Source organism: Copadichromis virginalis, linkage group LG15, assembly GCF_057382275.1.
Source record: "Copadichromis virginalis isolate Kocher_CV1m ecotype Utaka linkage group LG15, C_Virginalis_male_GT1.1, whole genome shotgun sequence".
NCBI classification, from domain to species: Eukaryota; Metazoa; Chordata; class Actinopteri; order Cichliformes; family Cichlidae; genus Copadichromis; species Copadichromis virginalis.
Genome location: NC_140632.1, coordinates 16,172,177 through 16,183,904, shown reverse-complemented (window position 1 = coordinate 16,183,904; position 11,728 = coordinate 16,172,177). Strand labels below are relative to the sequence as shown.

General features: G+C 40.0%; 1 protein-coding gene across 10 annotated transcripts in view; it reads left to right on the top strand.

Moving 5' to 3' along the window:
- The first annotated feature begins 5,471 nt into the window (after positions 1 to 5,471).
- The window catches only part of ptprk (protein tyrosine phosphatase receptor type K), a 105,894-nt gene continuing 99,637 nt past the window's right edge, over positions 5,472 to 11,728 (top strand). For all 10 annotated transcript variants that reach the window (XM_085432196.1, XM_085432195.1, XM_085432193.1 and 7 more), the window contains exon 1: positions 5,472 to 5,789. In XM_085432196.1, coding sequence (XP_085288322.1) covers positions 5,708 to 5,789 — 82 coding nt within the window. In that variant the 5' untranslated portion in view covers positions 5,472 to 5,707. The remainder of the gene's footprint in view (positions 5,790 to 11,728) is intronic.

The window sequence follows — 11,728 nt, the reverse complement described above, 5'->3', positions numbered from 1 at the left end:
GCTGTTTGGTCTCTCCAATGTAGAGGTCTGAGCATTCCTCGCTGCACTGTACAGCATACACCACATTGTTAAGTTTGTGTTTTGGCGTTTTGTCTTTCGGGTGAACCAGTTTCTGTCTGAGCGTGTTGCTGGGTCACTGGGATGTCATGCTTGGAGAAAACTCTCCTGAGTTTCTCTGATACACCGGCTACATAGGGGATGACAATGTTGTTGCGTCTGTCCTTCTTATCCTCCCTCGCTGGTGTCTGGTCTTCTTTTCTGTGCCTCTTTGCTGACTTTAAGAATGCCCATTTAGGATAGCCGCACGTTTTGAGTGCTTCCTTTACATGTGTGTGTTCCTTCTTTTTTCCTTCAGGCTTAGAGGGAACATGTTCTGCCCGGTGGTGTAGGGTTCTAATTACTCCAAGTTTGTGTTCCAAAGGGTGATGGGAGTCAAAGAGGAGGTACTGGTCCGTGTGTGTGGGCTTCCGGTAAACTTCGATGTTTACAGCCTGATCATTTTATAAATGTAAGATGTGCTGATTTATGGCTGTATTGTGTTAAAATTGAATAAAACCACTGCTGGAAAGATGAAAAAAAGCTGTTATCACTGTCAGCAAATTCAGATTATAGAGTATAGTGACTGTTTGAAGGGCAGCTAGGGGTTTTCAGGTGAAACCTTATTGATTTCACATTTCCATTCTGTTTCAATCTTTTAAAATTCACACACACCAAGAAGACAACCCGAAGCCTGTCTCGACTTTTTTGGTCTGTCTTCAATAAAACAAACAACGGGCAGGCAGTGAAGAACAGAGCTGTCCTGCCTTTACAGGCAGATATATAATAGTAAGAAAATCACAAAGCTGTCAGTCCAGCAGTAGCCAGAGAGACACAAGAAAAGACCCAGAGATGAGTGTACACCGTACATCGTTCTGTGAGGAAACAAGTCTCTGAGCCATGCTGGCACCTCTGCGAGGTTGGTGTTTCATACAGTGGTGTTTGAGTGAAATGCGAATGTGCACACGGTGATGAAGTCAACACGCTCATCTTTAAAGGGTATCATGTTTAGCGTGTTAGTACGATAAAAATGGCTAATCAACAGTAAACGTAAAGCTTGGCTGAATGAGCCTCATTAGTTTATAATAAAATAACTACACGGTAAAAGTGCCAGAATCAACATTTGTATGAGTTTGAATGCAAGTAAAGGCCATTTACTGTGTCTTCACCTGGTCTTTCTCCCAGCTTTCCTGTCTTCTCTCCAATATATCCCAATAATAAAGACTAAAACCTCCTAAAGGTATATTTAAAAAATATATAGAAAAGTAAAGTTTATTTCTTATACACAGTATTTTAAACTAATTTTTAGAATTTGTAAGACTAGAATTTCCAATATGAGCATCACATAGAAGCACAACTCTATTAAACACTTCAACGTATTATTTATATCAGGTAGCAGAGGGATGATGGTGGAACAGACCTAAAGCAAAACGCTAATGCTCGGTTTATGCTAGCAGTTGCTGCTCTTGCAAAATGTGATGTGTGCCAAACGATGTTGATGTGTCTTTGGTGTTGTTTTGGCTTTTTTGTGGACTTTTAAATTTTGAGACCCTAGTGCACGTGAATTCATGATTGTGCCAATCTTTACCATTTTAATTATATATCAAGTCCCAGAATTTACAGAGCGAGATGCTGCAACAGTTTGAAAAGATGAGATGTTTCAGAAAAAGAAGAAAAACTATGATTTCTTTGCTGTGTCTTTCAACTTTTTCTACACCTTTACCAGTGCTGATGCTGAAGTTTCTTTCTGAGGAGAGGAGGAGGAGAAGACTGCAATGCATCCTCAAAGACAAGTACTAACACTGACTCTGGGGACTTCAGGCAATATGACGGTAAACTAGGCAAGAAGACAGATGGGGAAAAAAAACCCTCTTAATTGTTTCAAAGTTCAAAAAGTAATATAAATCCCAAAAATCAGGAATTCAAAATGAGAACAGAAAGCATAAAAAAATCAGCGAAAGAAAAAGGTGGATGCAAAGCACAGGTGGCAACAATAAGGCAGGTGAGACTGTTAGACAGGAGGGAAAACACAGCTGACCCAGTCAGAAAATTGGTTCAAAAATAAAGCAGGACATCAAAAGTAGTACGATGGCATCTCTTACAAACAGAGAAGACAAAGCAGACACTGCGGACCAGAGGAAATGCAAGAAAAGATCACAAAAGCAAAGAGGAATCTAAAGCTCAAAACCTTGAAAACAAGAACCTGGGACCCTGAAGATGGCATTTTCAGGGTCATTGTGTTGCCACATCCACAGGGAGCGGTTTGACTATGGGTGCGTACTGAGTTGTGGAGTAGAGATTTGACTTTGCATCCCATCTATTAACTTTACCCAGACCTTTACCATAATAGACTTTACCCAAATGCACATGTGTATATATATATATATATATATATATATATATATATATATACACATATATATATATTCCCATGTGGAATATGGTTTTGAAGAATTGTCGAGTAGATGTTCCTGTCTGCTGAGCTAAAAGGCACATGGGCCTCTTGTGCAATCCATCATACAACAGATACTAGATGGAACATTTGGTCCTAAAATTGCACTGAGCTACCATTGAGCTCCAGTGAGTGCTGTGACAGGTTAGATTGCTTAAAATTGCTGGCACAGGAACAATGTACCTGCATGGAGATCGAAAGGGGTCATGGAGTGCTTCAAAATAAAAAATCTATTTATGCTTGCTGTCCATTTCCAGCATAGTGTATTTTCCTTTGTAGACTAACTTTCAGTCTAGCAGTGTACTATTACACAACGATGACTACATGCCATGTTTTGTATGCTATCTTTTGTCACCTGAAATGCATCACCGTTACTTCGGTTGATGTGAGGGATAAAAAATAAATAACTAAAAACAATGACTGGAGAGAAGCATCTTAAAATCCACAGCACATCAGAGTGTATAGTACACTGTGAAATACGAGCTTTGGCACAAATCCTTATGAAAAAGTATCCACTTTTAATATCACATATCTGTCATGGTGTGTGTTGCAATGCACAAAAGATCTGTTTATCTATAAATACAGCTTAGAGTCAGTAAACATTAGAATGCAGCTGCATATAGAGTTGTGTCCATGCGAAATCGCAGAGAGTACGCATATGCGATAATGATTTCCACCCATGCTGTATACAAACACCGCAAATGCAAGAGCTTTTTGCATCAGTGTATACCGCAAAAATATGGCATGACAGAACTGTGTTCAAGCGAATAACTGCAATGAACAACCTGCAACCTGCAATTTCAGTGAGCGCAGTAGTGAGAATACACGGCCATCTACGTATAATGACTTTGCAACATTAGCAAGTTGGGATTTGAATCTAAAAGTGATATTTGGTGACAGATACACAGGTTTACATACAGGACAATAGGCTAGCTAGCCACAGTTTACAGTTACGACAGTAAGAAGAAACATGTAATTACCAGCACAGCAACACTCGGCACTACATCTATTTTCTCTGCAGAAACCAGGGGATGCCTATGTGAATATTCCCGTCTCACGCAGGCTGAAACTTGGGAAAGGAGATTCTTCACACCTTTCATGTGGGAGATGTGGCACTAAGAGAGACAAAACACACAGAGAGGATGCACACCTGTTCCCTGCTCATACATTTCCAACCACGCCACATATTTTTATTTTTATTTTTTACTTCAGTTGTGTACCAAATCACATCTATTTTGTCTTTTTGACAGGTCTGTCATGATGTTATCCAGCCTCACTCTGACATACTGTCACCAACTCTTGGCTGTTGGTGAAGTGTGGGTAAATGATATGTTTTCAAGTCAAACTGTGGCACACAGAAACCGGAAACACTAGCATACAGTTGCATATAAGTAAAATTTGATAAATACACTTTTTCTTTTAGTGGTGGTGCACTTTTGTGGAGTGAAGTAGGAGATGTAAAAGGTCATCAAGGATGTTGCAGTAATTTTCTTTGACAAAAAGGTTCTCAGCTCAAAAAAAAAAAAAAGAGTTCACTTTCGGTCATAGTCCACCAACTGTCCACAAGGCCTCCTTTAAATCAAATGGAAGCAGCTCCTGGCTGTACATCTTGATGACTTTGCACATTCAAGTCTTTACCGCTCTGGTTTCTGTCTTTGGAGGATGGTTTTTGTACTGCAGAACTCTAATTTGGTTAATCTTTCTGCACTGTAAATGTCTTTCAATATAACACGAGCACTTTGATATATATTGTGCTTCTTTGCTCCTTCATTTTTACTCTCCTCTTATTCTGTTTATTTTCCTTTATTTGGATGGTTTTCTTTGGAGGTGGAAGCAGTTTGAAGAGACCTGTGTTGGACAGGCGTCCTGTTTTGTGCAGGGAATTATGCATATTTTTGTATCAGGGCTGTTTATTTTGAGATTTATCATTGTTTTTATGACCATAACATGTTTGTTTGTTTTTAAACAACACAAAGGTTCATTTTCCCACTGTGTGTTTTTTTTTTCTTTTTCTTTTTTAGTATTTTAGCAATTTAATGCAAAAAAGTACTTACTTAGAGAAGGCTGTAATGAAACAATGACTTTTGATAATGACAAATAACTTAGCAGTAAGGAATTAAATATATTGCAAGACATTGCGCTCTCTTTTTCTCTCCACTCCTTCAGTTCTTTTCTTCACTTGTAGTCAGATCAGTTCTAGTTAAAATGAAAATAAAAGCAACAGCTAGATTACATAAAAGTATTTAAATAAGGCAGTGGGAAACATGCTTGACATTGTTATGACTCTGTGTGTGTTGGTACTGGCGTTACTCATGTTGTGCAGACCTAATCTGTTTGCGCAGTCCAATTGAGAGGACCCGACTCATCTGTTGGGACAAAAAGAAGGCTGAAGACTCGGTTTAAGGTTAGAGACCTTAGTTTTAGGATTAGGGCACGACTCCGGGAAAATTAATGCACCGTCCCCTCTCTTCTCTCTCTCTCTCTCTCTCTCTCTCTCTCTCTCTCTGTGTGTGTGTGTGTGTGTGTGTGTGTGTGTGTGTGTGTGTGTGTGTGTGTGTGTGTGTGTGTGTGTGTGTGTGTGTGTGTGTGTGTGTGAGCGAGAGAGAGAGAGAAAGAGAGCGAGCCAGAGAGTTTGCCAGAAAGAACATAAAAGGTCAAGTAGATGATAAATCAAGTTAATTTTCTTTCTTTTTTAATCTAAAATTTAATCGTAGCTTAATGGCATGGGGGTCATAAACATGTCACCAATACTGCAGAGTTATAACATAATACTATAAAGTAAAAAAAAAAAAACTCAATCTGCATATGCTAATTACTTATAAAATAATAGAAAATAATAGAAAACCAGGGTGCTGTTGTTACATCGTTTCTATTAATTCCTTATTTTTTATTTTTCAATAAACTCCCGATTTGTGACGTCACACATTTTCTCTGCTGAGCTCGCCCTCCCTGCCTCTCTCTCTCTCTCTCCCTCGCGCTCCCTCACTGCACTCCGCGTGAAACAAAGTGTGGAGTCCGCGAGAGCCCGTAGGAAGCGAAAAGAGAGAAAACGGGGAGAGAGAGAAAAAAGAGAATGGGGCCGCTGAATTCATCACAACAGGAGGAATAATAACCCGCTGAAGAAATAGATAAAGAAGACTGGAGACGGAGAAAAAAGAAAAAAAAACTTTCAGGGGGGGAGAAACTGTTACAGACTCTCGCACGGCCACGGCTTTAAACATGGATACACTCTTCTCTGTATTCCTGGGACTCCTGCTTCTCTCTTCGATAGTTGGTAACGTCTCTGGCCAAATACCGACAGGTAAGAGGAAAAAGAAGAAGAAAAACACGACAGTTTGAAGTGGTTTGTGTTGTGTCGTGTGTTAGAAGAAAAAGTTTAGGCGACAATTTCTTTTTCCTCGTTGGTTTAAGCTCATAAATTCCAGACAGGTGTGTTTAGGTGTGCGAGAAAAGTTAGCCTCGGTGTTGAAAATGCACCGTATCGCCTGTTTTATCACATATGTGGGCTTTTTAAATGTCGGCGGACGTGGAAATGGTAATTTTCATGAGGTGGAGATGCCTTTTTGACATTGTTAAAATGTGAAATGCTCACTTCGTCGCACGCAAGTCGCCTGTGTGCGACGCTTTGAATGCAGCCCATTTAAAGCCTTGTTTGCGCTCTCTTATATGAACAAGTAATCTCACTCATAACCTGGATCGCCAACTCTTATCTTAAATGCCTAAAACTTAAGTTGCTGCATTTCTGCTTGGCTCTTCGCATCGCAGGTCTTCAGACCCGAGAGTTACTATGCCTCTGATTTACGAATAAAAGGAAGCATTGCATACATTTGCAGTTATGAGCAAGTAGGATTAAAGTGGAAAGATTTCACATTTTTTGCGCTGAGCATCGTTTATTCCTGTAGATTTCAAGCAGAGCCGAGCTTGGCCGTGAAGCAGTGCAGTCTCGCAGCGCATGAATGGAGAAAAAAAGTTCCTGTGTGCCCGGACATCACTGTATAATAATATTTATGTAGCAAGACAGCGTTGATTTGTACAACCTTTATTAAAAGCCTGGTGCACTTTGCTGTTTTTCCATCTCGTGACACGCTAATGTGTCACCTTAATTGCATGATGGATTGGTTTGTTTTGATCTTTGTCGTCCTTAAATGCTTGCGAGCTTTTTATTTAATATCACCCTGCGCTCTGTGATGTGTTAAAAGTACTTTCTAAAGGAGCGTTGCTCTTTTGTTCCAGCCAGCGGACAGTTGGGTTTGCGAGCGCCACGAGCTGCTGGCGCTTTGCAAACCAAATGAGCCGCTTCATCTCCAACTTTATTCTCGCTGCATGCAATCAAACCTAATGGTTGGGAATACAGTCTGCACGTCGATCGCATGTTGATAAAGAGGGGTATTGCTTTTTGGCATTGCGTGAGTGAAGAGATCAGACTGAGATACTTTTTCGGTAACTGGTTTCTGGTTACCACATTCATCAAGTTACGCGTGATTTTTGCGAATTGCCCGAAACTTCCCATCAAAACGGTCACGCGCAGAGTGCGATACTTTAAACCTCGTTTTGCGGGGGATGCGTTGGAAGACCACCCCTCTGCTTGACTTCGGGACTTGAGTTTAAACAGTAACCCGCAGCGCAGTGAGCCTTTGAAGCTCTTTTGTCCGTCTCGCCTGCAGAAACACGTATGCACAGGAAAAACGCTGCAACAGTGCTGCTCGCCACGTTTGGGACGATGCTTTTGCAAGTCGCCTAAATGAACTCGCGGAAGTTATCCGCTGTTACAAAACAAACAAACGACTCCTCGAGCTCCGAGAAACCAAACTCCTTACGTTCTCATTGTAATCGCTCGATCTCGTACCTGTTTGCGTTTTATTTCCGCATTCAGCCGTTGCTCCACTCTCATCTCCGACGCGCAGAGAGGCAGGAGAGGCTCACACAGCTGTTTGAAAGCTGACCTCCAAAATCACAACCATACATTAAAGTTACAGCAAAGAACACATCACGCGCCACACATAAAATCACAATTTTACGCTCCAGTGTTCACAATAGCCCTGTTAATGATTTGCATTAATATTACACATTAATTCCAGCTTCATCTGGGGAGGTTTTATTGCCTCCACCCCTCCTCTTTCCCACCCTATACCCGCCCCCCCCCCCCATACCCCCCCATTGTCATTTGGTCCTCTGGGTAACAAATGTGTGGAATTTCTCTGAGGCCTCTTTGGGAATTTAAGTGCTGTTAATTTGCAAGTAAATACTAGTGACTGGATGCCGCTTCACAGAGACGTGGGCTATCATTAGCGTGGAAAAGGGGATCGGAAGGAGAACTTTGGCTTTGTTGTAGAAAAAGAGCCACATATTTAGTGATAAAAGCATGCAAATGTGAGAATAATTGTAGCAAATCAGTACAGGGAAAATTAACAGGCACACTTTTTACTAAACATTCATATGTCTCCATGTATTTTCTGTACCAGCTAACCATACAAAAAATTTAGGTAACATTTAAGTTAACACCGTTCAGCTTGTGTAAACTTATCACTGGCAGCATTTTTATGCACCGGTTTAATAAAATCTCCAGCCAGTGATGCAGATAAGGTTTGCAGGCTGATAACTAATACAGCCATTATGACTTGGCACTGAGAAAAAGCAATAATTATAAGACCAAAAGTTAGTAATGAAGGAAATGTGTGTTTGGGTGCTACACTCATATCACTGACAAGGACAAGAAATATTTGTGGCAAGTTTTTAAAACCATCCATTAAGCACTAAAGAAGTCATTTTCAGTCCGCGCTGAGATGCATTCTCACTAAATTTGTCTCCTTTCAGTTTTTTAATCTATTCTAGTTTCCCAATTAGAAAGTCAAACTGCAAGTTAAAGCATTTCTCTAAATCTGCCTGTCTCTTGCCTCTTCTTATCATTTTTTATACACAGTTTTGTTTTGGCTAATCACTTACAAAGTCAGTGTAATAAATCTGAACAAGCTGTCTTTACAAAGTCAGTAACCGAGTTTATGTTAATTTTACAACTTTCTAAATCTGTCTCCTCTCTGATCGAGTTGTGACACAGATTTTAGGCGTCTTTAATCTTAATGAAGTGAAATAATTGTTTTCCATCACTGTCTCCAGACGAATTAAAAGGCTGCCAGTGCCACTGAACACAGCATCTGAGCTGGTTTAATTAGAATTGTAAATTATTTTAGTATTTCGAACATTAGAACCAAGTTAGTTTAATTATAATTACTTTTCCGCCCCATTTAGGAGATGAAATAAAATTGTGTGTTTTAATAGAGAAAGGCGAAAGAAATGGAAGGACAGTGAGAAAGAGAAGAGGAGGGGGACAAATAAGAAACCATTGGTTTTTGGCCGTGGGCATCTCCTCCACTCAAGAGACTGTGAAAACGGCAGAAGGGAGTGTGTGTGTGTGTGTGTGTGTATGCGTGTGAATCACTGTGTGTGTCTGTCATGTCTCGTGTATGTGTGTGGTGCAAACGTGTGTGTCAATTCATGTGTTTTGCTGTCGCTTACAGAGAAGGAGGGAGGCCGATGCTTTTAAGCCCTCCGGAGTACAGTGGTACAAAAGACGAGCATCTGAAATGTTTGCTTCTCATTTCGATTCATGTGAAAATGCCTCCTCATTCTACTCATGCCATGTAAAATGGCGCCAAATCAAAGGCTTTTTTATTTATTTCTCGTTAAAAGTAATGCCTCAGTCTGCAGTCCTTCAGATCCATCTTAATGTCTTCTCCACAAATGAAACGTCCCTTTGCTTAGAGCCAATCTGTTTCTACGGATTTCAATTTAGAGATAGATTTTACAAAATCCATTGCTTTGAAAGTGGCTGGCTCATTTCTTCAGCTGTTTGGGGAGGAAGTCTGTAAAATGTAATTAATCTGCTGAGAGAATTCATTAGCTAATCCCTCATTAGACTGTGTGCGTGTGTGTGCGTGCGTGAGCATAAATGAGTTTGAGGGTTAAGTGTGTACAGTGGGTGAAAGTTTTGGGCACTTTTGCAAAATAAAATATAAAGAAATTCTTGTTTACATGAGTTTATGCAGACGTATTCAAGAGGATGTGACAGCGTGCAAAATAAACAGAGCGCTATTTGCACTGATAAATCGTGGCAGGTTTCTTTACTTTGAAATGACTCTCACTGAAGCTCCCTTTCTGCTTTGGAAAGGTACGTTGTTTTGATGTAAAAATTTGTTCTTCGTCAAGAACTGAAGTTTCACAAAATGCTGTACTTTACCTAAAACAAGTTGAAAATGTAACTGTACAGTTTAACAGTTTAACACAACTATTATTACACAGGCAGAATCAAAATATATGAACAAAGTTGTTTTTTCCTTTTTTAATGCTCTGTATGTGGAAGTGCGGGAAATGTTTGTGTGTTTTGCACACTGACTGACTCATTGCTTCCCAAAAGAGGATGGCATTTGATTTCTTGTTTTGTTTTGTTTTTTTTAATGAGTATATTTTTCTTCTCTGATCCACTGTGACCAAAGGGGTATATAAACAGAGAGAGACTAGCAGCAAAGCAGCAACCGGAGACCATAAAATGCCAAAGAAATTCTGCAGCTTGTAGTGATGATGCCATAATGTCAAAGTGAAATAACTGCAAAGAGGGTGGATACTGAGTTAGACTTTGCTCAACTTAAAACACAAAGAAGTGACTTTAAAAGGAAAGTTTGTATTTTTTGAAAATACAAACTTTTGACTGCAGTCGTGGGCTATATCAGTTGTTATCTGTGGTGTTCATAATGCAATAATAAGCAGATGAAAATAGAGACTGGTTACTGATTAGTGTCACTAACTTTCTACACTTCTTATCCATTTTTAGAACTTCATAACGCAAAACCTCCACAACTATGTCTGTTTAAGATGACAAATATAATCCCACACAATAATTTGTGACATAAACAGTTTGTATTGGCAAAAACTGTATATTTACATTGTATTGTATTGTATGACATGCTGGTCAGGTAGCATATCCTTGGATATGTTGCCAGTCTACTTTCCATTAACAGCTACTCAGCTGCTCAAGTTGATTTGACTTGACTCTGTTTCCGTCGTTTTCCATTACATTTGAGTAGCACCTCAATGAGGGAGGTGTTTTTATAGCAACGTGAACCAAAAGTTCAGGACATTGAGACGATGGTACTCCTGCTGCTAAACCGATGGTAAATGTCTGCACTTTGTCATTCAACCACGGCGGTGGTTTATAGCGATTTCCCTTGTTGCTGGGTCTCAAAAATGGCAGGTTTCTTGTAAAGGACTCCGCCTCGTGAGTCATTCAGCCACTCCGTGGCCAATCAGTGGCATGCAGTCTGTTGACGTCACTTTTTTGGCTTGATGTTTTTGGCATCAGGTACTACCACATAAAGGAAAACTCTGAAAACCGAGTTAAGTCGAGCTGAGCTGAGTAGGTACTACTGAAAAAGAGACTATAGAAAAGACAACCATTCATGATCACATTCACGCCACGGCCAATTTAGAATTGCCAATTCACCTAACACACGTGTTTTGGGGCTGTTGGAGTAAACTGGAGTACTCAGAGAAAACCTACAGTAGATTAAATAATGTCATAAAGAGGATTGAGTCTTAAATACTGGGTCGTGATGGGTTTAAATTACCAATCAAGCAAAGAAAGCGAACCAAGAAAGTGATAGCGCTCCACTGGAAACCAAGACAGGCAGCACATTCAACACACATCCCAAATCCCTGAAACATCACATCCCTGATGAATGATGATGCTAGTCCTGTATCATCAATCTCTGCTCTGCCCTGTTTGGCTCTGGTCACAGCTGTTGGTACAAGGGGGCCTTGAAAAATGCTGCTGCCTGACACACACACACACACACACACACACACACACACACACACACACATTCACTCACCCTTATACACATGGCTGGCTAATGACAGATTAAGTAATCAACACTCACAGCTGATTAATTACATTACAGTGCATGCACAAGCACACACCCTTTGCCTCACACTCACACAGCCAGATGAGCAGCCTCAGCACCAGTTGTGCATTTTAGTGTGTAGTGATAATGATATATGCAACAGAGATATCCCATACGGAAAAGAAATAGTAAAAACTTATATGTGATTACTCATGAAAGTGGCCACTTTCATGAGTAAATCATATAAGGATTACATGATTTACTCATGAAAGTGGCCACTTTCGCATTACTTTCATACATTGTTTTAGTAAGAATCCAAAACATACAAGTTTCATTATATAATTTT